Source organism: Sorex fumeus, unplaced genomic scaffold (assembly GCF_029834395.1).
Source record: "Sorex fumeus unplaced genomic scaffold, SorFum_2.1 ptg000063l, whole genome shotgun sequence".
NCBI lineage: Eukaryota > Metazoa > Chordata > Mammalia > Eulipotyphla > Soricidae > Sorex > Sorex fumeus.
The window spans coordinates 39,606,299-39,632,638 of NW_026606120.1; the positions used below are offsets into that span (position 1 = coordinate 39,606,299).

At 52.7% G+C, this 26,340-nt stretch overlaps 1 protein-coding gene and 1 non-coding gene across 3 annotated transcripts in view; one reads left to right on the plus strand and one right to left on the minus strand.

The window, feature by feature from the left end:
• PDIA5 (protein disulfide isomerase family A member 5) overlaps window positions 1–7,427 on the minus strand; it is a 70,715-nt gene extending 63,288 nt beyond the window's left edge. For both annotated transcript variants that reach the window (XM_056127358.1, XM_056127357.1), the window contains exon 1: window positions 7,299–7,427. In XM_056127358.1, coding sequence (XP_055983333.1) covers window positions 7,299–7,340 — 42 coding nt within the window. In that variant the 5' untranslated portion in view covers window positions 7,341–7,427. The remainder of the gene's footprint in view (window positions 1–7,298) is intronic.
• Window positions 7,428–10,448: 3,021 nt separating this feature from the next.
• LOC130036326 (small nucleolar RNA SNORA68) lies at window positions 10,449–10,580 on the plus strand. The gene has a single exon (XR_008794366.1). It is a non-coding gene; the product is annotated as a small nucleolar RNA SNORA68 (small nucleolar RNA).
• Window positions 10,581–26,340: the final 15,760 nt, after the last annotated feature.

Sequence of the window (26,340 nt, forward strand, 5' to 3'; positions counted from 1 at the left end):
CTGAGACTATTCTCCGCACGCATGAAGGTACCAGCAAAGGCATGTGGGTCCCGGGGCTGAGATCTCCAAGCCTGCTCGGATAGGGGCTGAGCATCCTCCACCCAGATCCTCCATCTTCCAGTAGGCAGGGGTCACACATTCGCGGCCGCGTGACATCTTATTATCTCATTCCTACTTTTGGACAACCTGGCAGGCTACCGAATGTAACCTGCCCACAGGGCAGAGTCTGGCAAACTCCCCGTGGCGTACCCAATATGCCAAATACCAGTAACAATGATGGGTCTCATTCTCCTAGCCCTGAAAGAGCCTTGAATGTGGCACTTAAAAATCTCAGGGCTAGGACGAAGGAGACATTACTGGGGCCTGCTCGAGGCAATCGACGAACAACTGGATGATCGCGATCATGATCGTGATCATCCCTGATGTCTTAGTAGGCTACACCTAATTCATAAAACAGGAGGCCGGTCCATGTGCTGAGACACAGGCACTCAGAGCACTCAGGCTGCCGGGGCTGAGTCCTTCAGACCCCACAGTGCCCGCAGGCGTACTTGTTCCTGGGCACTGCTTTACTCCCGCAGTGGAGCCCTCCAGCCCAGCCCCAGCTCAGTACGGCCACAACAGCACCTCTGTGTATCAGTCCCTGCCCAGGGCCCTTAGCCTGCATCTTCACCAATGCCTCCCCGAGCAAGGAGGAAGGGATTCACTCACACCCCGACAACATCCGCGCTGGGCATGGGAGGATGGGGGGCCACATGCCAGGGTGGCACAGCAGCCTCTGATGGCCGGGGGCATGGCCCCCATGACTAACAGAGGGTGGGGGGAACAGGCGCTCTGGGGAGACACTCTAGCCCCACTCCAGCACGCTGGTCATCTGCAGGCAGCCGGGAACAGAGCACAGGGCACACGGAGGGCGCAGTGTGACCCTGGAGGAAAAAAAGACACAAGGAAGCCACTGATCAGGAGGGTCCCTCCAGGGGTGCTGGGAGCTCTCCAGGCCACTCCTGAAAATGCTTTACCCAGCAGGACCTGGGGGCTCCTAGGACCACAGGTGGCAGTGGCGGGGACGGGGTGGGGCAGTGCAGGCACCAAACGCAGGCCCTCACCACGCTCGGCGCGGCTCCCCACACAGACTGGCCTAAGCCCACACTCCCCCTGGGTGCTTCCCCCCACAGCCCGCAAGGCTCATGAGAAGTGGCTAGTGTGGATGAAGGCTGTGAACGGGGTCTGCAGCCTCGCGCTGGGAAGGAGTGACCACTGAGCACCCCGCCTGCAGCCCCTCCTCCCGGCCAGGATGGAGCAGGGGGGTCAGTCTGCACGGGCATCCCGGGGAACACTGCCAGGGCTACTTCAGAAACCGAAACCTGGCGAGAACTGAGGCCTTTGGACACCTCCCTCTATCCCAAAGGTCCAAGCATACGTCTGTCTCCTTCCCAGGAAAAAATAAATCACTCAGCGACGCCCCCTGGAAATCCACCTGTTTTAAGCAAACAAGAGCACCGCCCCCGTCCCATTACATCAGGACCACCAATGCAGTGTATGACTCACTCAGGGTGGGCGGGCTGCCGGCCCTCCAGCTCACACCCCACTCTCACCTTCAGGGGCTCCCTCCCACTTAACCAGCTCCGCTCACCTCCCCCGGGACTCGGCAACTGCAGACCGGAAAGCCTGGGTGAGGCTCTGCAAACATGTTTGGTGTTTGCAACCCTCGCTCACACATCAAACAGGTCACCAGAGGCACTGGCCAGTGCTGGGCTGGCAGCAGGGGGCAGCATGCACCTCCTGCTCCCACAGGGACCCCAGAGGCCAGGGGGGGTCTAGAGAGGGGAGGAGAAGGGAAGGGGCAAGGTGAAGAAGCAAAGAGTCCATCTGAGTCCTAGCGCGAGCACTTGGCTGGCTGACACTCACCCCGAAGCCTCCCAAACGTCCCACAAACAACCAGCAAGGTGGAGTGACCCCTGGGGCCCTCAGGGAGGCCTGTGGTGGCGTTTTGCTTCCCAAGAGAAACTTCGCTTTCAGGAGGAAGGTGAGCTAGCGAAGAGAGAGCTCGAACCCTGAACCCCCCGCCGCCACACCCCTGCACCTCACTGGGGCTCTGCAGAGAGGCAGGAGCAGGACAAGTCCCCGGTCCCAGCGGCCCCCGAGAGCGGCAATCCTGCACCCCAGTCTATACCACATGCCCCGGACCCCCACCTGCTCCTGCCAGGAGCTTCTTGATTCTGTCTCACCTCTCAGACAGCTCCCAGAGAGACGGAGGAGCAGCAGTGCCAGCCTTGCCAGGATCACCTGCTCCTCAGCGGCTGGCCGGCTACATGTCCAGGCGCCCCCCGCCAGGCTTGGTTGCCTTGGGGTAACACGGGAGAGGGGAAGAGAGCAAGCTCGGTTCTGGGAGAGTAACGCGCTCTCGAACCCGACTGCGCCAAGGTACGGACAGGGCTGCTTCCTTGGACCCCTCAATCTACATACTCAATACTCTTTTGGAGGGGTTAGGAGGTAGGGCGTGGTATTTAGAGCAACACTTGATGCTCAAACGATCACTCCTGGCAGTGTTCAGGGACCACTGGGGGTGGGAGGGACCAGCCGGGGTCAGCCGTGTGCAAGGCAAGTGCCCTCTCGGCTCTGCCTTCCCAAGTTCTGCTATGAATGCCCCCGGCCCCCAACTCAGACCCTCTCTGTCCCACACACATATCACTGCACACAGCCACCATCACTCCTGCAGTCCAGCGAAGACAGGGGCCACCTGTGTGCCAACGCAGGGAGGTGCAGGGTCAGCCCTCTCCTCCTGAGGCTGGGTGGGCCCTTCTCGGGGCGGGCAGTGCCCGCCACAGAGTCCCCGCCTGGCACTCACGTGGCACGCATCCCTCTCTCCAGCCTGAGTGCCAGTCCTGCTTGAAAACTTCCTCCGTAATGACTTTCTGCGGGAGAAGTGCGTTCCAGGTTCCAAACAGCATTGTAAAGGGTAATTAGGCCCTCGGGCCAGCCCACAAAAGCCTATTAAATATATAATGGTGGAGAACCTACATGCAGTGGTTACAAGCTCTGCAGGAGAGGGCGAAACAGGTGCTACCCCCGCCCACTGACCCATTAAGGTGGGTGGGAAGCTGGCGTGTGCAGGCCTGTGCATGCATGGCCCTGTGTATGTGTGTGTGTGTGTGTGTGCGCGCGCGCGCGCGTGTGCATGGCCCTGTGCTCTGCGTGCATGCGTGCACGCGCGTGTGTGTGTGTGTGTGTATGTGTGTGTGTGTGTGTGTGTGTGAGAGAGAGAGAGAGAAACACAGCAGCCAGGAGATCTAGAATTCAGAAAGCCGGCTTCCATACCCAGTTCTGCCTTAGGAATTGGGTGGCTCTGAGTGAATTCCTTCCCTCTCTCCAAGTTTCACTTTTCTCTTATAAAAGGAAGGGCATGGGCCAGGGTGTGGCCCGGGGGTGGGGTGCATGTAAGGCCTCCCATCCCCAAGCTGCTGGCATGATCCCTGGAACAACCAAATAAATAAATTAGATCTCAGTCTTTTGAATCACACACAGTGATAAAGCAGTTCTTAAATGTAATTTTAAATATTTTATATATAAATATATAATTTAGGAGCCACCCTCAGTAGTGCTGGAGTGGAGGCACGGGGTAGTTCGGAGGCTCCTCCCAAGGGCACACGACCAGGCAGGGCTCAAAGTTCAGTGCTCAGCCCGCTGGTCCCTCGGTCCCCCAGGGCCACAGTCACCGGAGCGGGGGCAGGACTGGGGTCAGATTCAGGCCAGGAACGGCATAATCAGCCAGCTAAGCCGTCTCCCTAGTTCCTAAATATCAAGCAGAGAGAGGATTTAAGGCATATGTTACCAAAAAAAGGACTTTTAGGGGGCTGGAGCAATAGCACAGCAGATAGGGCGTCTGCCTTGCACACGGCCGACCCGAGTTCGATTCCCAGCATCCCATATGGTCCCCTGAGCACGGCCAGGAGTAACTCCTGAGTGCAGAGCCAGGAGTAACCCCTGTGCATTGCTGGGTCTGACCCAAAAAGCAAAAAAAAAAAAAAGACAAAAAAAATCACAACACAGATCCCTTACTCTCTTTTGGGGGCAAACTGCTCGGGGGATCTGTCTGATAACACTGGGCCACAGGGCGAGACAGTTCAATGCACTAATTTCAGTTTTCCAAAGACACTGTAACTCCCCACCCCCAAATATAGACAACACATCAGGAAGACAGATACCCTTCATCCATCTAAAGATATTTGGGCTTAGGAAAGAAAAAATAACTATTATTATTTTTTCCAATTTTTCTGGGCATGAGTGAAAAGTGTCTGAGAGACCAGCTGCAGCCCCTGGCCTTCCTGCTGTGAGACGCGCCTGAGCCCAGGGACATCTAGAATCTTCTCCAGCTCGGACATTTCTCCATCTGAAAACAAGAAAATCTACCTGGGACTTGCTAAGGAAGGGTCAGCTACAGGGCAGAGCTGCCTGGAAGGGGGTGAGCACGTGGCGGTGAGGGGGCGCCACTCTCAGAGGGGCTGCCACCTACTTGTCCTATTTGCTACAACTCCACCCAATATTCTCCCAGAAGCTGGAGAGGCCCCAAGGACCCTCTATAGGAAGTTCCTTTACTAGTTCTTCTGACCAAAAAGATTCACACGAAACACTAGGAACACACAGAGAAGCACAAGCAAAATGAGCAAAAGTCCTGCTCCTCTGTGACTCCACTTTCCCAAACCGTGGCCGTGAACACGGACGCACTGATTCCTCCGCCACACAAGGAGGCTCTTCGCCCTGCTGCGCCTCTCTCTCATACCCCACCTTCCTCGAGCAACCACGCCTGAGCACTCGTCCAGTCCCTCCAGGCTCTTCACAGGCATCCTGAAATAGTTGAGCGCGAACAGAGCGTTCTCGTAAATACCCTCTCCCCACACCGCAGCCCGGAGATCATTCAACTGTGTTCTTCCACTGAGCACTGCAGGCCTTACATATTTTTGCTACTATTAAAAAGAAATTGTGGTCACTGTGCCTTCCGGCCTGCAAATCCCTACAGACCCATTTACACTCCTTCGTCTCCCTCGGGTCACAGCCCGCACGGGGCACACATCACTGCTCAGGACACACTGAGCGAGCAAAGAAATCCAAGCGACTCCAGGGACCGGGGGCCCAGACCGGATGAGCATGGAGCTCTGATTCCCAGAGACCCCACCAGGGCCTCAATGGCCCTTGGACTTGTACCCACCACGCTAATCCAGGACTTGAGAAAGAATGAAACCTCGGTCCATGTCGAGGACTCGGCTACTGCCCCCAGAGCCCCCCTCACAGCACACCTGCAGCAGAGGGCCCGGACCCTGTGGCCTACTGCCCCCTTCTCAGGAGGAAAACTCACCCAGGAACTTAATCGGCAAACGGGTGGGGGCCACACCTGGCAGTGCTCAGGGCTCAATCCTGGCTCTGCCCTTAGTGATGGTTCCTGGCGGGGATCTGAGGACAACTGTGCTGCCAGCAATCAAACCCAGGGCTTACGCTGAAGCCTTACCCACTAGATTATCTTATGGAAGCCTACCTTCTTGAAGCATCCCCAAATGTGCCTGACTACTACCACCCCACACCTGGGTGCGGAGAGACAGGACTACCCTCTCTGGGGAACAGTGTTCCAGATTAAAGTGTGGCTTCAGATCAGGAGGCCCCAGGACAGAGGGAACTGGCCCTGGACCCTATTTATTTGTTCTCAGGACTGACTTCCCTTAACTCCCCAACCCAGGCAATACGGGAGGCCAAGGACAATGTGTGTTTTGCTCTCCCAAAATCCAAGCCAGGGCCAAACAATGCACTGGATAAATAAATGTTTGCGAATGAAACTTCTTTCCAGACAGGTTCCGAAGCCCTTCACTGAAGCAGGAGGGAGGGACTAGGACAGGAGGAAGCGGGAGCTCCCCAAACCGCCAAGCGGGGAGACACAGGCGCATCTGCTGCTGGAGCCCAGCACTCGATCCCCAGGACGGGAGCCCCCAGCACCCCACATGGAGCACTGAGCAGAGAGCCCGGATTGAGGCCTGGGCACTGCCAACCCTGGCCCAAAGCACAGAGCCAGAAATGATAGCCCCTGAGCACTGCAGGGTGTGACCCCAAAACAAACACAAGGTAAAAAGAGTCCCAGTGAAAGAGCTGATCTGGGGAGTGTTAACGGACCCTCCGGCTGGCTCAGAGCAGCAGAGGAGGGCTGCTGCTGCGCCCGGGGCGTGAGGGGGTCCGCTCAGCTTTGGCCAGACCCAAAGCACAGGGAGGAGAGTCAGATCCGGAAGGCCGCGGCTCCCTGACCCAAGGTGCCAGGCAACCAGGAAAGGACTCGCTAGAGACTCCCACGGGCAAGGGATTCTTGCTTGTCTGTTGGCTTTGGCGGGTGGGGTGGGTGGGCTCCGTGCTCAGGGATCGCCCCTAGTGGGCTCCAGGACCTGGGTGCACCGAACCTGGGTGGGCCCCACGCAGGGAAAGTGCCTAACCCCTCTGGCCCCTCCACGCCTCGCGCCGGCCCTGCATCCCTGCCACACCCAGAAGGGGAGGGGAAAAGAGACAGATCTCGTTGGAGAGGGCGCCAGCCAAGTAAGTTCCCGGGAACTTCGGCAGGGAGAGCCGCCAAGACCTGAGCTCAGGGAGACCAGAAGTTACGGAGCGATGTGGGGCGCACAGCCACAAAAACGCCGGGGATAAGCGTGGGCCGGGGTGTCTGCGGCCCACGCCCACCTCTCCCGGGGGTGCCTCGGGGGAGGAGGCCAGGGTGTGCTCAGAGGCAGCAAACTCCACCCGCAGTGCCTTCGCTCTTGCGGGAAGCCAGGACTAAGCCGCTCGGAAGCCTCCTTGGATTCTCACGGTCCCCGCGACAGACCGGGGTGGGGGGATTTTTCACCGCCCCCACCTCACGGCTGAGGAGGCGAAGTCTGATGCATCCCAAGCGCCGCAGCCTTGAAGGGGCCGGGCAGGGACACCGCGCCCAGCCTGGCGCGCGCCGGGGACCGAGGCGGGGACCAGCGTCCCAAGTGCGCGGGCCAGAACCGGGCCAGAACCGGGTGACCCCGGGGGCAATGAACAAGCGGGTGACCCGGCCAGGGAGCGTCCCCGCCGGCACTCGAACAGGTGCAGGGCCCCCGAGGTGGACGCCCGCCCTGGCCAGGGTCCGCGTCCACACACGCGCCCTGCGAAGTTGCGCTCGCCGCGGCGCCCGCCTTGGCCCCGGCCCCGCGCGCCCGCCCCGAGCGCCCAGCCCCAAGGGAGGTGGGCACCCCGCCGCCCCCGGCCACGCTCCCGGGCACGGGGCCGCACGTGCCGCCCAGCCTCACCCAGACGCCCAGCAGCAGCCACGCCGGTCCGGCCCGCGCCATCCCGCCGCCGCCCACGGCCGGCTCCCACGCGCGCGCGCCCGCTCCAGCCGGCCGAGTAGCCGCGGCCACTTCCCCGCCGCTCCCCGCCTCCGGGTCCCGGTGCCACGTCTGCCAAACATGCGCACCAGGCTGCAGGGGCGGCCTGCGAGAGGTGCTTGCCGGGAGTTGTAGTTTGCAGGAGGTGCGGCGGGTGGGCGGGGTGGGGGTGCTGGCTGGCAGGGATGGGGCCAGGCGCGGACAGGGGCGCAGGGCTGCGTTGAGGAAGGGAAGGAATCAGTGCGGGAGGCTTCACCGGGGACTGCAGAGCCTGGGGGATCGCATCTCGTTCCGCTCAAGGTTACTGTCCCTCTCTGGAGGATGGGGCCGAGCGTTTCAGTAAGGACAGTCTGCTGTACCGTGGCCAGCAGCCCTGTGGTCCAGCATAGGCAAAGCCCTCACCCCTTCCTTTCGTGTTTATTTATTCAGCCAGACTTGGCGATGCTATTGAAAAACAGTTTTGCGCTCTCTCAAAAAGTGAAGCCATGGTTATAAACTCATGACCCAGCAACCCCACTCTACCCAAAACTGGAAAGAGGCTTTCCAGCAAATCCTGCACGCCAATTCAGGTAGCAGCATTATTCACAATAACCAAGAGATGAAAATAAACCAGATATACACTGACAGGGCTGGAGCCATAACACAGCGGGTAGGGAGTTTGCCTTGCATGCGGCCCACCCGAGTTCAAGTCTTCCGCCCCTCTCGAAGTGCCCAGCAAGCTACTGAGAGTATCCCGCCCGCTCGGCAAAGCCTGGCAAGCTTCCGGAGACGTGTTCAATATGCCAAATACAGTAACAACAAGCCTCACAGTGGAGACGTTTCTGGACCCCCTCAAGCAAATCAATGAACAACAGGAGGACCGTGACAGTGCAGTGCTACCCACCGATAAATAAATGCATAAGGAATGGGTGGCATATACTGAAAATAGAATGCTATTCAGTGATTAAAAAGAAAAGAACTACTGGGAGAGAAGAGAAGGAGGAGAAGCGTGGCGAGTCAGGGACCAAGTGGTGTTGAGGAGTGATGGAGCCAATTATCCAAATTACACCGTCAACAAGCATAAAATCGAGAGACCCAGACTTTAACAACCGAACTTAGGAAGGTGCCTGTGAAGAGGGCAGCTGGAAGTGGGCATAGGGGAGGGATCCTGGGAGCATGGGTGGAGAGAAGCTGACACTGGTGCTAGCAACATGTATATCTAAACCGCAACTATGAGTAACTTTGTAAATCACCCTGCTTTAATAAGCGCTGTAGCACTGTTTCATTGTCCTCCTGTTGTTCATGGATTTGCTCAAGCCAGCACCAGTAACGGGTGTTTGCCTTGCACGCAGCCAACCCGGGTTCGATTCCTCTGTCCCTCTCAGAGAGCCCAGAAAGCTACCGAGAGTCATCTCACCCCCACGGCAGAGCCTGGCAAGCTGTGGCGTATTCAATTCAATATGTGCTTTAATATAAAAAAAAGTGAAAAAGGAAAAAAAGAAATGAACTGCTGACAGTTCAACAGTGGAGATGAGCCTCAAAATTATTACGCTATGTGGGAAAAGTCAAATGCAAAGATCACGTGCTGCATAATTACATTTCTATGAAGTAGGCAGGAATAGGTGAATCGTGGGAACAGGAGGCGTAGCAGTGGTTGCACTCTTAGCAGAGAAAGGAGCAGAAACGGGGAGCGATTACTCAGAGGGTGCAAGACCTCCTTTGCAATGATGAGAATAGTTTGAATTAGAGAAAGGTAATGGTTGCACAACATCATGAATGTCCTTAATGGCACCGAATTATATATATTTTAAGGGAATTATACATTTTAAAGCCACATAACATAATTGTATGTTATGAGGGCCCCTGTGAGCCACCAGAATATTCCAGAGGGATCTCGGGTGAAAATTGCATTAGGTGCAGGGTGGGAGGGAGGGGACGAGAAACACCCAAGCACAAGAGTTGGGTAAGACCCAAAGGTGGAGGCGTAAAAAGGAAACAAATTTACACAAAGGCCATAGTTAGGATTAAGATACTGTGCTAAAACAGTCCTTTGAGAGTATTTAGTGAACACCTACTACATTCTGAAGCCAAGCTATGTAGTAGTTAGATGGATGGGGTGATAAAGTTGACAGCTCATAAACTGAAGGATCCTAACTCACTGCCTACCGGTCCCGAGGTCAAAATCTAGAAGTCAAAGGCTGAAGAGACAGTACAGTCATTAAGGCACTTGCCTTGCATGTAGTCAACCCCTTTTGGATTGCCAGCACCATATATGGTCTCCTGAGTGCCACTAACAGTGACCCCTGAGCACAGACTCGGCAGTAAACCTTGAAACCACCAGGTGTATTCAAAGACCTGCTACCCAAAGAAAGAGTAGCACTGTAGCACTGTCCTCCCACTACTCATCAATTTGCATGAGCGGGCCCAATAACATCTCCATTGTGAGACTTGTTGTTACTGTTTTTGGCATATCGAAAAAGAGTTTAAAAAAAACAATTTAGGGATTTAGAAGTCACAGCTCATCCTTACTTCTCATCAGCCCAGTAGATCCGTCACCATATTCTGTTAATTCAGCTTCCAACTTAGTTCCAACCTACTTCTACTGAGCACTTCTACTGAGTCCAAGCCACTTACAAGGGCCGATCTCCCTGCCTTCGACTTGCTTCTTCTTCCTTAAAACCCCCATGATACACTTATTAGTAGAGCTGGATCTTGGCAGCAATTCCCCTGATCCCCTCCACTGGCTCCCGTTGCCCTTAGAATAAAACCCAAAGAGGCCATGGAGCAACGTCTCCTGCATCGTGGATGAGAGTGAATCTTGGTTCACACACTTCTGACACCAGCACATGTAAAAAAAGGATGTATGAAATGCTCCTAGTATTGTTCATTACAGCTGCTGTGGGTTGAACTGCTCTTCCCCTCTCCATAGTTAATGTGTTCAAGACATAATCCCGCAGTACTTCGGAATATGACTACTTAAAAATAAGACCATTCAAAGAGTTATTAGGTTCAATGTGGTTATTGGAAGTGGGACAGCCCTAATAAAATATCACTGTTTTTTGTTTTTCTTGTTGTTTAAAAAAAAAGAAAGGATGAGCACCTAAACCCAAGAGCTGCTGCTTCTCATTGCCGCAGCTTAAACAGCGGTGCCGACAGCAGTTGCATCTCGTCGCCTTTGGGGGGCTGGGCGGTGTCCCTCAGAGTGAATTTGGAGGTTCTACAGGACTGGTGTGTGTGAGGGGGGGTGAGCAGCGCGGGGGTTGGAGGGGATCATCAGCCCGAAAAAAAAAAAAAAAAAGAAAGGAAACAGGTATATTAGAACATACACATAGAGAGGGGAAGGTTACACGAAGAGAAGACAGCTATCCGGAAGCCAAGGAAAGAGGTTCTCAGAAGAAATCCAGGCCTGGGAAAATGACTCAAAGGGCTGGCAAGCTTATTTCTCACGTGGAAGCCCGGGTTTGATCCCTGGAACCACATGACCTCCCAGCACCACCAGATGTGACCCACCCCCCAAAAGAAGAAACTGGACTGAACATAGAACACATGTGGCCGACCTGGCACCATAAGTACCCTGAGCACTGAGCTAGTACCACCAGGGACTCCTTTATAGCCTCCAGAATTGTGAAAAAGCAATCACCCCATTGATGGACCTTTGTCATGGTAAAGGTAAAGGCCCTCCCGTTGATCGTCGATTTGCTCGAGCGGGCCCAGTAACGTCTCCATTGGAGACTTTGTTGTTACTGTGTCTGGCATATTGAATACTCTCGGTAGCTTGCTGGGCTCTCCGAGAGGGGCGGAGGAATCGAACTCGGGTCGGCCATGATGGCCGCTTGTAAGGCGAGCGGCCCAAATAAATTGATACCAAGCCAGAAAAATCCAAATGTCCTTGAAGAGAAAAATAAATGAACAGGTAATAGTGTATTCTGTGATAAAAAGAACAAAGTCCATGTACGTATATTTGAATTTCAAAACCATTGTGTTACGCAAAAGTGGCCAGACACAGGGCTGGGTAGAAAGCTCAAGGGTCACAGTGCATACGCCATGTTCCGGGTTCTCTCCTAGTAGTACGTGTTTCCTGAGTACGTCTGAGAAAAATACCAGAGCACAACTTTAGGTGTTGACCCAGGGCACTACTGGGTTTGTGCCCCTAAAATCAGGTAGTCAGGCAAAAAGAAAAAAAGGTATATGTTATATAATTCCATTTCCCTGAAGTTCAAGAACAAGTAAGTCTAATGTATGGTGATGGCAGAAAAATAGAGGTTGCCATGGCAGAAAGAACCGAGAGGATGGACTAGGAAAAAGATGAGGAAAGCTTCTGGGTACTTCATGAAAACTAAAGGAAAACTTCTGGTACTTCAGTAATAAGACTCTCACACCATATTAAACATTGTATAAATAATTAGTAGAATCAATTATTTAAGGGTAAACTAAGATTTGTACATTCTAGTACATGTAAAACACCTCTCTTAGACAGTAACGTTTTTAAAAACGGGAGGTTTGGTGAATGAGCTAATCCTCAGGACTCCTGGGTCTTGGATAGGCATGCTGGGTGCAGAGGGAGGTTGGACTCTGCAGAAATGTAACTGCCCAGAGGGGAGAATCCTGGAGAACAAGGGAAGGAAGGAAGGAAGGAAGGAAGGAAGGAAGGAAGGAAGGAAGGAAGGAAGGAAGGAAGCTGTGTGCCTGGGAGCAAGAGAACTAGAGGGCAAAGGCCTGGGAGGGAAAAATAAAAATTGCCAAGGAAACAGTCCATTGCATTCTGCAATTGAAACTAGCTCAAATGAGATTGATGGCCCTTCCGGGAATGTTTAACAATTCTAAACTTCAGTCTCCTTGAAATATGAAGAGAATAGCACAGAGCCAGCCCAGTACTTCCTCCATTCCAGCCCCCAGTGGGAACCGATCATTTCTCTGCCACAGTCTCAAGAGGCCAAACCAGAGAGCCTTCTCCTTTAGCTTCCTGTCAATCAGATGCTACATCAAAGAATTCCACCTTTTTTTGTGCCCCCCCTTCCTCCTGGCTGGGATGAGAACTAACAAAATAACCATTTTCAGACGTTCAAGCCAGCGTGAGACTTCACCAAGGGTCTGAAAATCAGAGGAATGTTGTACCAAGACACCAGCCCCCCAAAAGAGCATTCTGTGTAGATAGAAGCTGGGAGCATGGCAAGAGTGTGTGAGTAGAAGTTAGGGTGGTGGTTAGCTCAGACAGTAGCTTGGGGTTGTGGGTTCGGAAGGACTCTCTTAAAAAGCTGGGGTTCTAATTTATCATCTGAGCACATGGTACCTGGGGGTGTCCACTTGGTGCAAATATGTCACAAACAGGGATTGTGGTGTATGTAGGTTATATTTCAAAAAGAAGTTTCGCCTGAGAACTAAAGGAACAATGAGAGGAAGGGAAAATCAAGCCAACGCTGGAGAAGGAGGGAAGGTGAAAGTGGGAGGGACTCCTCAGAGAGACAGCCGGGAAGCCTGCACCTGACCAGACAGACAGCCAGAGGACACCTCACCTCCGACGCTCACCACTCCCCCACACACTGAGCCGAAATATCGCTTCTCTGGGCTCCCACCATTCCCGATGTGGAACAGGGTCTGTAAGAGTTCAGAATGTGACAAATTCACAGCCGAAAGTAGCTCAGATCCAAGAAGACAGCTCGAAGCAACCCTGCACATGCTTCGCCTGTGGGAGGACTGGATGTAGTCCCTGGCACCACGTGGGCCCTGAGCAACATGCTGGGAGTAGCCCAGAGCACTGTCAATAGGAAAACAAAAATAAACAGAAAGGACCGTGGTTTCTAGAGGTCGAAGGCCAACGGGCCAGAGGCACAGAGTTTCAGTTTTGTGCAGTTTCCATTTCACAAGATGCAAAGAATTTCAGAAAAGGGTGAGTAGTGTCATGAGTATACCTACTGCTAGAGGTGGTAATTTTTATGTTGTCTATATTTTACTATAATCATTAGCATAATCTGAACTGTGACCTTAGGAAGGCATGGATTTGATTCCTGTCTCTGTCCCTGTGGACCCTGAAGGAAGTCACATGACTAGGAACTGGAGAGCTAGCTCTGGGGTGAGGAACTAACCCTGCATGCAGCTGACCTGGGTTCAATTCCTAGCAACCACACTGGACACCACCTGTGATCCCTGAGCACAGAGCCAGGAGTAAGCCCTGAATACCACAGGGCGTGGCCCAAAAACAAAATAAAACTAAACAGAAAAGAAGTCATCCATCATATTTTCCCCTTCTGTAAAATGAGGACAATCATGGTAATTTCCTCATGAAGATATAGATAGATTATAGATAGATAGATAGATAGATAGATAGAGATGTAGATAGAATAAGATTGTATATGCCAAATATCTGGCCTTTTGTTAAACTTGAAGCATTTGTCTCTTTTAGTTACTGCCCTCTTTATGATGTCTTATATTACCTATAGTATCCATATGCTCTAATACCCATACTGTGTGCATGCATGCCCCCCCCCCCACACACACACCCCTTTTGAGAACGGACTGCATCTGGTTTACCTTGTTTATCTTTGTCCATCCTCAAAGTGCTCAGACCAGTACCTAACACTTGGTAGGAGCTCATTAAATGTTTGAAATGAACTTTAGCAAGATGTTTTGACAGTATCAAAAACAGAGAACCCTCCTAAAATTAATTTGGACAAATAGGCTGATCAAGTCATTTTAAGACCAACAGAATTCTCACAAAATGGGAATGGCAATGTGCTTCCAAGATCGGGGACATGGAGGGAAGCGTGGAGGCATCTGTCAGCTTGTGTGTCTGTCTAGGGCAGGCCTGCAAGAATGAGGCTGGTCATTGAATAATAATTAGTAATTCATTATTGGACATTGATTGGACATTTATCATAGACTCATTTGCAGGCCTCCCTGACATTTCATTAAGGAAACGGCACATTAAAAAGCCCAGTCCTCAAGACAGAGCCCTTCCACTTGTCCTTCCTGGCCCTGCCTCTTATCTGCCTCTGATATAACTCACCTCCCTATCATGGATTTAGCTTTGGGGCTCCTGTGAACCTTTGGTCCCTCATACCCACCCTGGACTTCAGTTAGAACAACTGTCCTCCTCATGTGATTGGATCCCTCCACCTCCTGCATGCACCCCACTTTAACCATGAGGGCGCTGTGTTCCTCTGGCTTCACACAGTCTCCCAGAGAAGTCAGTCACCAGCCCTCAGGAAAAACCCTGGAAAATGAATCCCCTTGCACCATAACCAGCGTGGAACTGTGGTTTCCTGCCTATACCCATGCTCTTGAACCTTCTAGAAAAAGGAGATCCTCCAGGCCCAGTCAACCTTCAGATGACTGACATCGTAACTGCACCCCAGAGGGAGTCCCCAAACCAAAATCACCAGTTAAGCCTAACCAAGGCCTAATCCACAGAAACCTCAAGAAAACAAATGCTACTTGCTTTTAAGCCCCTAATTTCAGGCATAGTCCTACACAATGACGGTACTTCTGGATTCCAGGAGCCACCAAGACTTTCTGCTTGTTCTTTTCTGGCTCTGCTTAGCCAGGGTCAGTCACTGGCTTACCATCAAGTGCCCATCTGGGCCTCCTTTTCACGTTGTCTCCCCCTGAGTACCCCCTGCCCAGTGCAGCCTTACACCCCTCACCCTTTCTCAGGCGAGAAGCTCAGGCATAGCCAGGTATGTCCTCTCTTGCCCAAGTGGACTGCTCAGAGGCCCCTCCCAGTTCTAAGGGCCCCACAGCCCTGAGAAGATGAGAGTAGGTGCCGACAACTGAGGCATTCCATTCCCAAGCCCCTTCCCACACAGCCTTCCTCAGTCTCCTACACCTCGGTCTCCTCGACATATGATGCAGTTCCAGAAAAGAACAGCAGAAAGTATTGCTGGTGGCTCCTGGAATCCAGAAGTACAGTCATTGTGTAGGGTTATGCCTGAAATTAGGGACTTAAAAGCAAAAGTGACATTGTTTTCTTGAGGTTTCTGTGGGTTAGGCCTTGGGGAGCAGCTTGACTGGTGATTTTGGTTTGGGGACTCCCTCTGGGGTGCAGATACGATGTCAGTCATCTGAAGGTTGACTGGGGCTGGAGGATCTCCTTTCTCTAGAAGGTTCAAGAGCATGGGTATAGGCAGGAAACCTATACCCTCTGCTTCTTTGCCAGAGTTCTGGTTTTTCCCCCTGCTGGTTAAATCGCCTCCTCCCAGGCTCTGAGCAGCCCTGTTCTGAGCTGCCTGCAGTTCCCAGGCCTAGGCACCCCGCAGCCCCTCTGCAAACAGCCCCCTCTGTGCCTCTGCACTGCTAGGGCGCTGTCTCTGCTCCCCCTCGCCTTGCGTAGGAGCCTCTGCTGTGTTGCACCCGTGCTCTTGGGCAGCTGCCCCAGTCTGTCTCAGTAAGGGTGACCCCCGCCCCAGCTCTGTCCCTGTGGCCAACACCTGCCCTGAACACCGCACCCACATTTCTCTCTCTGCAGTTCCTTTAATTCTATCGCTGGTACCACAGCTCTATCCTCTCTCCTGCCTTCCCTCCTTCCTCCAAGGTGACCATCCTGCCCGGTCAGAAACCAGAATCAATCTTCCAGTTGCCGTGGAAGCCCCGCTTTACTCCCCCTTTGCTGAGTCCTGTGAGTCCATTCACGCGGTCTCCGCCCCCATACACTGGGTTCCCTCTGATGCTGACCTCCCTTCCTCTCCCTGCCAACAGTTTCCTAACTAATCTGGCCTCCTTGCAGCCTCCGAACCATATTCTCAGGCATCGTCTCCATCCTGTTTACTACTCCGCTTACAAACCTCCCATTATCTTCAGCAACAGAGTTCCTCCCCATGTGCATTATTTATGATGCTTTGCATGCAGCCTCGAGAAGCCGACATATGCCAGCTTACGCTGCAGAGCGGGGGGATGGATGGCATGGCTCTGCGAAGGTCTCGCAGAAAGCCCGTGCAGCCAAACTCCACGCCCAGAGTGTTCTCAGGACTCCCGAACTCTGTCAACTCCCACCCTGCGCTCCCTGCTTTTCCATCCCGGGACCCGTCCCCAGCACTCTGGCACTCAGGGCCTTGTGAAACCCACTGCCTCCCCCGGACCCAAGGTCTGTTTTCGCCCTGCCCTCAGAGGCTGCCCCCGAGAGGACCAGGCTTTCGGTCCCAGTGTGCAACATGCAGGCGCACGAGGCAGAAAGCACCCGCTGCTGCTGATGGAAACCCAGCCTAAGCCCTCGGACAAGAGTGTGATTTATGGGCTCTGACAAACAAGCCTGGAGCAGGGCAGGCTTCTGCTGGGCCTCCTGGACAGGGGGTCACAGGGCCTGGACGTCGTTAATCTCCCCATCCCTCATCTCTGCCCATGAGTGTCCCTAATGTGGCTGCTCCTCCCACACGTTAAGGGCTCTGGAGCACCTGATAAATCTTGCTGTCTGGAAAGGCCCCCTCTTCTCTGCTAATTCCAATTATGAAAGATCTCTAATGTGCAGCCTAATAGATGAAATAAGCCCAGCTCAGGGCATGCCTGCTCTGAATCAGGTGGGTAGGGACCAGGCGAGGGTGCAAGGGTCAGAGCGACAGCATGGCCTGCACGCTGCAGGATTCTGGCTCAATCCCAGCATGGAATATGATTCCCCAAACACTGCCAGAAGTGATCTCTGAGCATAGAACCAAGGGGAAACCCTGAGCACCCCTGGGTATGGCCCCAGTCCTAAATTGATCAATAATAAATGGAGAGGGGTTGGGGGATGGCTTAGTGGTAGAGAACCTGCCTTGCATGTGTGAGGCCTCGAGTCTGATCCCTGGCACCGCTCCCCTGTCACCTGGCACACCGACCACTGGGCTGACTCCCAGTGAGCAGTGCAAACAAATATGCCATGCCCCACCCCCCCCAGGCATCGCAGCAATGGAGAGAAGAGGGAAAATGCTGAACTGAGAGGGCCTGGGGTGTGGCCGAGTGGCAGGAGCACAGGCTTTGCACGTACGCAGCACTCATCACCTGTGTGTGAGACTTGGGGTTCAATTCCCGGCATCACCCACGTTACCAAGTGTGTCTCCCAGCAGGCATTTGTGCTAGCACCGCAACTCAGTGTTTGTGTGTCACAGTCAAGTGTGTGTACCCCACAACAGCAGCGACAAGGAGAGGAGAGGGGGAAGGAACATCTGGCCCAGCCTCTCCCCTCGCAGACTCACCAGTGGCCTGCCCGCAGGTGCGACTGCCGCCTATTCTTTATGTCACCCTCCCCCCTTGGAAGAGTCTGTCTTTTATTTTTATTTTGGAGGGGGCACACCCGGCCATGTTCAGGGGTTACTCCTTGCTCTGCTCAGGGCTCACTCCAGGTGGTGCTCAGGGAACCATGTGTGGATCAAACCAGGGTCAGCCACAAGCAAGACAAACGAATAACCCCTGTACTATCTCTCTGGTCCTAGGTCTGCCTTTTAAATAAGGACACCAAACAGAGTGGTCAGCCTCACCAGAGAGGGGTCAGGGTATCCACTACTGGTCCGTGGTTGTTTCTAAAGAAGGCCACAGTCATGGGTACTAGGTAGGATTCTGATGTTATTTGGGGTTCTGGGTAAGGAGGAGAGATGGTCGGACCAATAGCTCATGTCCCGCCATTCCCAACTCTCTATCTCTCTCCCTCCCTCCCTCCCTCCCTCCCTCCCTCCCTCCCTCCCTCCCTCTCTACCTCTCTCTCTCCTCTCTCTCTCTCTCCCTCTCTCTCTTCCTCTGATTATAGTTTTGGGGCCAATCCATTAGTGCTCAGGGTTTTCTCCTGGCTCTGGGCTCAGGGACAATATGTGTCCTGCACTATGTTCTGGGGACCATATGTGGTGCTGGAGATTGAACCCTGGCCAGCCGCGTGCAAGACCAGCACCTTACCCCAGAGCCTTTTCTCTGGCGCTGGACTAAGGAATCTCGGGAGCCAGCCTGTTACAGGCTGTTAGCGCACTTCCTCTAGCACAGTGGTGCCAGTGGGCATGGGGTGGAGAGTCACACCACACCAGAGAACTCGGGAGAGTGTGGGCATCGCTCGAAAAGAGAACAGCCAGAAGGGCTGTTGGCAGGACAAGCATCTCAAACTCACTGCTCCTGTGGACCTACTTGGCGCTGGTCACTCAGCAGGAGACCCTGCAGATGAACAAGATGCTACAGCTAGGGAGACCAGCCTCCACAAAAGCATCAAGGGCAGAGGCACTGCCATGAACAACAACAACAGAAAACCCTCCTTGGAGAGGATGTGGACACTCCCCAGAGGGAGGCTTCATAGCTGAGTGACTCTCAGGGGGAGTTCGGATGAGTCGGGAAGGTGTGAGGAGAGGAGGAGGGATAGTACAGTGGGGAGGGCGCTTGCCTTGGGCGTGGCTGACCCAGTTTCTGTCCCTGGCACTATGTGTCCCCCAGAACCCTGCCAGGAGTCAACCCTGGATACAGCTGGGTGTAACCCCACATACACATTCAAAAGAAACAGTGAAAGAAAGAAAGAAGGGAGGAAAAAAGAAAAGAGAGAAAGAAAGAAAGAAAGAAAGAAAGAAAGAAAGAAAGAAAGAAAGAGTGAGGGGAAGTGGGAAAGACAGCATCAGAGAATTGTGAAACAATAGTCACACACCCCACCCCACCCCCGCCCCTGCCCCGCCTGGTGACAGACACAACAGTGGGAAGAGGCCACAGGCGAGTCCTGGGGGTCTCTGCACACCCACACGCACAGCTCCTACTGACCTCACCACTGGCTAAAAGCCTCCCCATGGCTCCTGGGTCCCAGAGGACGTTCAGAGACTTCCTTGGCCAGCATCACAGCACCAGGACCAGGCGGGATGACCAGGAAGATGTCAGGACATCTCCAGGAAGAATAGGAAGCTGGTAGGAAATGTGCCAGCTTTGCCAGGGACTCAACCAGGTACTCCCCCCCCACAAAATAATGGTTTGTACTGACAGTCTGGGGTGGGGGTGGGGTGCTGTGGAGCATGAAGAGTCTGGGGCAGGCAACAGGAAGGAGGAGAATGAAGCACTTATTCGTCTCCAGAAGACAGAACCAGAGCCCAGGGGACCATGTGCTAGCTTGCTCTCAATTTAATGTTTACTGGAGCATAACCTTCGTACAACGTGCATGCGTGTTAAGTGGGGCTTGAGAGATTTATTTTCATTCTTTCCATAACACCCCCTCTCCTGCGGGGCCCAAGCCCCCTGGAAATACCCCTGTCTTAGGACCCCAGCTTCTTTGGGAAGCCTGCTCCTGTTGAGGAAGGTTGACCCCTCAATGACAATCTGTCCTTGGAAAGCAGGACATCAGGGAGACACAGCATCACTCGGCCCGGCCAGCCCGGCCCCACCCCCAGCTCTCCCTGTGTTTGATGGTCGGACTCAGAATCTCCATCAGTAACACCAATCAGCGGGGGCCAAGGAGACTAGGCACAGGACCCCGGATTTCATTCCTACAACCTGTGGTCTCCTACAGGCTGAGAGTAGCCCCCAGTACTCCCAGTGTGCTCCCCAAGACACACACACACACAGACACACACAAGTGAAGCAGGCAGGAGAAATAGTACAGGGATGAAGGTATTCACTGCATGCTGCCTATCCTGGTTCACTTCCTGGCACCGACTCTGGCCTCCTGAGCACCGGCAGCAGTGATCCCTGAGCACAGCCCAGAACAGCACCTGCGCACTGCTGCATGAGGCTCCCCTGCCAAAAAGGAAACAGCAAAAAAGAGTCATTAATGATTAGTCTCTTTTTCAAACACTCACAATAGGACCAGAGAGATTGTACCACATGGAAGGCACTTGTCTTGCATGTCGGGGTTGATTCCTACAGCAACACATGGCCCCTAGAACCTCACAGAGCACAGCGTCCCCTGAGCACAGAGCCAGGAGCAGGTCCTGAGCAGCACCAGGTACCCAGAAAATGAAACAAAACAAAACGTTTCAATAATAAATTCATTATAGGCAAATAAATAATTTATTTAAATGGATATTCTATATTTATAGATCAAGCGCATATATTACAATTAATAAATGAATTTTTTAAGAGGACTGCTATTAGCCACCCCCACGTTTGACAGTGTCCATTCCGTTTACTCTGATGCAAGTTCATGCTGTTTTGTTTTTCTTTTGTTCCTGCCAGCATCGGGGGTGGGGGTGGGGCGGGGGAGTCATCTCTGACCATGGGTCAGTCCTGGCTGAGCTCAGAGGACTGGGAGGTGTTGGGTTTGGGGGGGCATCCTTGCACTTGGGGTGCTGAAGCCCTCTGAGCATCTTCCCAATCCTTAAGGCAGAGTTCCAGGCCGCCTCAGGACACAAGCTGTGGGGGACATGGAGGAAGGGAAGACCCCCCCAGAGGCACAGCAGACTGGGGTGTGGAGGGCAGAGCTGCAGGGGTGCAGTGCACACCAGGTTCCAGATGGCTTTCGGCAGGTTCTTTCGGGCATGTGGTATCTCATGGAACTGAAGAGGGCTGGAGCATTGACATCTTTCTCCCTCTCTCCAGGCCCCGACTCCAGCAGCCACTGGTGGCTAACCCTTTTCTGCTAGCCTGATGTGGTGGGCAAAACAGTGGGCCAGCTTGAAGGGTGCTCCAATGAGCCAGCCAGCTCCTCCTCACCCCAAGGTCTGGGGGAGCCACGCCCTGGGGTCCCTCCCACACCTACTCAGAACCTCACTGTATAGTGGTGGGGCCATGGCAAACCGAAATCAGTGTTTCTGGAACATGGAAATTCTGCTCTTCTGGGATAGTTTTTTTGGTCATCCCCCCCCCCCCCACCCCCGTATTTAAACGCCAACGATTTGCAAGGTTGTTCATGATGTATTTGTTGCAGGTGTTCAATATTCCAGCCCGGTCTCACCACCAGTATGACATTCCCTCCATCACTGTCCCCATTTTACCCAACCACCCACCAATTCTGCCCCTTTACTATATCAGTGTCATCCTGTTGTTTGCCAGTTTACTCGAGCAGGTGCCAGTATCATCTCTATTCCTCCCAGCCTTGAGATTTTAGCAGCCTCTTCTTAGTCGTCTTTCCCAACCATTGGAGGCTCTTTCAGGGTCAGGGGAAGGAGATCTATTATAGTTACTGGTTTTGGCATATTGAATATGCCACGGGGAGCTTGCCAGGCTCTGCCTGTGCAGGCAGGATATACTCGGTAGCTTGCCTGGCTCTCCGATATAGATATATATAATATATATATATACATATATATATTTCTCTCTATGATTTGTTGCCTACTGTCTGAACCCCATCGAACATGGTGTGGTAATTATGGAAAATGGGTAGGAAGTATCTTATGGTGTGTTGTTCCAGAAAGCAGCCTAGAGTGTGGTGGCGGTTGGGTAGTGGAGGTCGGCTGCTGGGGCTGGTGTCTTGGGGCAAGGAGGGCTCTCACCTGCCCACCTCTGGGGCTCCCCGAGGGTGGAGTCTGGCGGCATGGCTATGGGGGCCTAATTCTATCCTCCCGACTCGGAGGAGCAGCCTCCTTAGCAGGCACAAAACAGTTTATTTTATGGTGCTTGTTACAACTAAATGGCCAAGGCAAGTATCAACACATACTTCAGTAAAGGAAAATTCGTAACAATTTTTAGGTCTCACCATGGGAACATTAAGTCCTTATCTGAGGTTTTCTAAGCTGTTGTTGCCAGTTGAGCCTTCTGTGTTAATGTTTTTGCTTATTGAGCTTAGTTGGCTTCTCTGTTACTTTTCTATCTAATTTAACATGCCCTGCTGATACTTTATAGCGTTGTGAAGTTTGGAGATGTTCAGAACTCCAGAATATTTAACTGGGCAATGAGCTTACATGGCAGTGACGAGGCGTGGCTTCCGGGGCTTCTGGGTGCACAGAGGGATGGGGGCGGGGAGGCCGCCTACTCCTGCTCCGAGGAGATCCCGGAGCACTCAGCCCCAAGGCCAGTGTGTCTGAGCTTTTGTGCAGTTTGCATTCTTGAAGAGGTCAGTACTGAGGCAGTGGAGCCTGGCCGTTGGCATGGCAGCTGCTGTTGGGGTGTGAGTGAGGCTTCGCCAGGATGGGGAGTCAGCCCACCCCCTCCCAAGGGCACCCAGAGTTTTCAGCTGGAGGACCCATGTGTCTGTGAATTCTTGCGCTAGTTGACCTGTTCCAAGATTTAATCATGAGCCTATAAAGCTGTGCCAGTAAGTGAACCTCCCTGGTGGCATTTGTGGCTGGGATGGATTTGGTGTGTGCGATTGTTCGAAAGAGATGGGTGAAGGCTGTGGCAGGGCCCGGAATAGGGCCCCTGCTCACCAGTCCACACAATCCTTCTAAACGAGAAAAATACCAACTCGCCTCTGCTCAGAGGAAGTGCTAATGCTTCTTAGAACTGTAATGGGCTAAGAGAAATGTATGAGATTCTTCTCACTATTGTTTATCTTCCCAGTCTTCTCCATATTAAAATTAACTTAGGGGCTGGAGCAATAGAACAATGGGTTGGGCAGTTTCCTGGTGAGTGGCTCACGCAGGTTTGACCCCTGGCACTCCAAATGGTCCCTGAACCCCATCAGGAGTTATCCCGGAGTGCAGAGCCAGGAGTAAGCCCTGCACATTGCCTGAAACAGAAAGGAAGGAAGGAAGGAAGGAAGGAAGGAAGGAAGGAAGGAAGGTAGGGAAGGAGGAGAGGGGGAGGGAGGAAAGAAGGGAGGGAGGCAGGGAGGGAGGGAGGGAGGATAAGCTTGAGGTTGAGGATGCAGCTTAATTTCCAGCATAGAGAGAGAGAGGAGAGAGAGAAGAGAGAGGGGGGGTGAGAGAGAGGAAAGAGAGAGAAGTTTGTGCCATAGAATCAGGCTGGGGGTTGGATGGGTGGCAAGAAGGAAACAGGGGACACTGGTGGTGGGAAATGTACACTCATGAAGGGTGTTGGAATATTGTATGGCTGAAACCTAGTCATGAGCAACTTTGTAACTGTGTATCTCATGGCGATTGAACAAAAGAAAAAATTACCTTAAAAATGTCCAGCACCACATGGTCCTTGAGCATCACTGGGTGCAACCCAGAGGCCACAGAGGACTACTGTCAAGAACCACTGGGACGGCCCAGGTAATTCCTGACTCTGTGGATCCAAACAGCATGGCATCCTTGTGGGGTTCTGCAGGAGGGATCCCAGAACTCCTGCCTTCCTCTGGAATTGAAATAGAGAAAGAAAGAAAAAAACCAATGAAGTTGAGAGGCTGCAAAGTACTTCGAAGGGCTTTGCGTGTGGCAGCCCAGGTTCTGTTCCCTGCGCCATGTGGCTATCTCAGCATGACCAGGAGTAATGGAAAGTCCCAAGGTGGGAGACGGGCCAGCTCCCGCATGCAGCACGTGCTCAGAGCTGTCTCACCGGCCGCATGTTGCATCTTTTGGACGCCTCTGACACTCATGCAGCTGAAGTCGCATGCAGTGTTTCTTCATGTCCCTCGGTCAGGCACTTTTGTGTCTGGAGTTTCTTTATTCATCACCTTCTGGGGGAAGGGGACAAGCATGGGCAGTTTAAGGGGCGACTCTTAACACGGAGTTCAGGGGTCCCTCCCAGCAGTGCTCAGGGCATGAGAAGGTGCTGGGAATTGAACTTGGGGCTCCCACATACAAAGCATGTGCTCATTCCCTTGAACCATCTCCCTGGCCCCTTCATGATCTTGAGGAGCTTTTCATTTCAACACAAATAAACTCTTCTCTGGCTGCTCTCCAGTGATTGTACCTGGAGGTATCGCCTGGTCTCTTTCTTTACACAGAGCTGGGAGATAAGAATGGTCTGTCCAGGGGGTTGGAGAGATAGCACAGTGGGTAGGGTGTTTGCCTTGCACGCGGCCAACCAGGGTTGGAGCCCTGTCAACCTGTATGTCTCCTGAACACTGCTGGGAGTATTTCCTGAGCACAGGGCCAGGAGTAACCCCTGAGCATCACAGGGCATGCCCACGTACACACACACACACACACACACACACACACACACACACACACACAACCAGAAAGCATGGTGTGACCACCTGGGGAGGTTGTCCTTCCTCTCTTCCTTTCTTTGTACCTGGAAGGAGGATTTGCCCCATCAGTTCAGAGCACACCTGCATCCATGCGGCACAGCTCTTAGTTCATTCCTTGCTGCATTTTTTATTTGGTCACCTTCTTGATCCTTATTCAAAATTGTTTATGTAAATTGGTAAGAGGCTTTTTGCAGGCAATTTGGCAATATGCATCAAGAACTGTAAAATTGTTCAGAATCATTGACCTAATTATTCCATGGTTGAAAGCTCCCTGAGAGAAATCCACGGATACAAGGAGACTCTTCGCATTAGATGTTCGTTGCAGCATTATTTATATTCATGATAAAGTGGAGAAACCTATACGCCTATGGTACAGGGGATGGGTAAATAAACTGTCAGGCACTAATATTTCATAGAATATTAAGTCATGATTAACATTATGGCATTAACACAAAGCAGAAACATGGACAAATGCATAAGCCATCGAGTTAAATGGAAACAGGATCCAAGAGTGTGTGGGTACATAATCACAGGAGAACACACAGGGAATTAAATGCAGGGGAAATATGAGAACAGAGAAGAACAAAATGTGTTAGGATGATGGAACTAATTCTTCACCTTGCTTTCCAAGTTTCTCAAATAGGATTACACTACTGCTTGAGCAGTAATAGACTATAAGGAAACTGTCTCGGGTATTTTTCACATGTGTGAGCGCTCTGGTGAGCTGCTGGGAGCTCCAGCGCTGCCTAATCTGGGGCCCACTGGGTGCTTCTCCCCACACGGGAGTCCTTTGAATCCTGGACGGGAAGCCAGGAGAGCTGGCATCTGGCTCCCATCGCCTTTCACAGTCTGACCTTAATGAACCTCAGAGACCTCATCTGTGAAAAGAAAAACAAGCTCAGGAGCAGGGCCGTGCTCAGTCCATTCGGGTTCTGAAAGTTCCGTGTGCATCGACAAGCAGGACCATGAAGATGGTGCTAAGGTGGGCTTCCATTCACAGGACGGGGTGATGAGGCAGAAACGCCTCCCCTCTGTGGGCAGACTGCAGCCGCTCCTTCTGTCTACATCAGAATCCCGCAGCCCCTCCCACCCCGGATTTAAATCCTGGAAAGCACGACTAATAAAGCACACGCCTTTGGTCAATATTTGGTCATTTCTCCATGTCTCTCGCACGCAGTCCTGATGTAAGAGCCCATCGGAGCAGCCAGGGGGTTAGTGGAGCTGAACCGGAAGCCCTGTCCCACCCCCAGCCGACTTTCATCTGGATAAAGTGATTTTCCTCAACAGGCAGGGGACAGGCAGTCATAAATCAGTGACAAGGCAGCTCCTTGGGGTCCGAGCAGCAAGTGGTGGCTCTCTTCCACGAGGTGGATGCGCCGCCCCGGGCTACAGAATCATGGGAGAAAAGCCTGGGATTGCTCCAAGCAGAATCATTCTGATGGAAACGGAAATTGAAACCCCAGGATTTAAAGAGAGCAATAAAGGTGATGATGAGAAGCGTGAAGCCCAGGGTAGGCTACACTCCACCTGTCTGGCAGAGCTTGGGATCAGGGCATTTTCCAGCTGACTGAGGTTTAACTATTGCAGTGCCAGGACTTGACCTTTAACCCCATTCAGATGCTCCCCTGTCTCTTTGAGGGTGCCGTTTTTTATGGGGTATAATTTAGCTTATTCTTCGAATAACCCATGAGAACAGAACCAAGAGTCACGACACATTTATTTGAGGAATCATTTGTGAAATGCTTTTTGGTCCCCACTGAGTTTTGGGGGGGGCTGTGTACACCAATCTCCAGAGTAGGTACTGAGAACGTATTTGTTGCAGAGTGCAACACACCCGTTGTATATATAATGTGTCAAATGATGACATACTGCTGGTTGAAGGTGCCAGAAAATTATTTTTGCTGAGCAAGGGGAACAGGGAGAGATTGATGGGTCCCTAATGGAACCCAAGCCCTGGAGATGGACTGTAGCCAGACTGCCGTCTTGGGGGAAACCAAGGAAAAATCCCTTCTCCCTGCTTCTCTCTGCATTCCTCCTTTTTCTCTCTCATGCTGT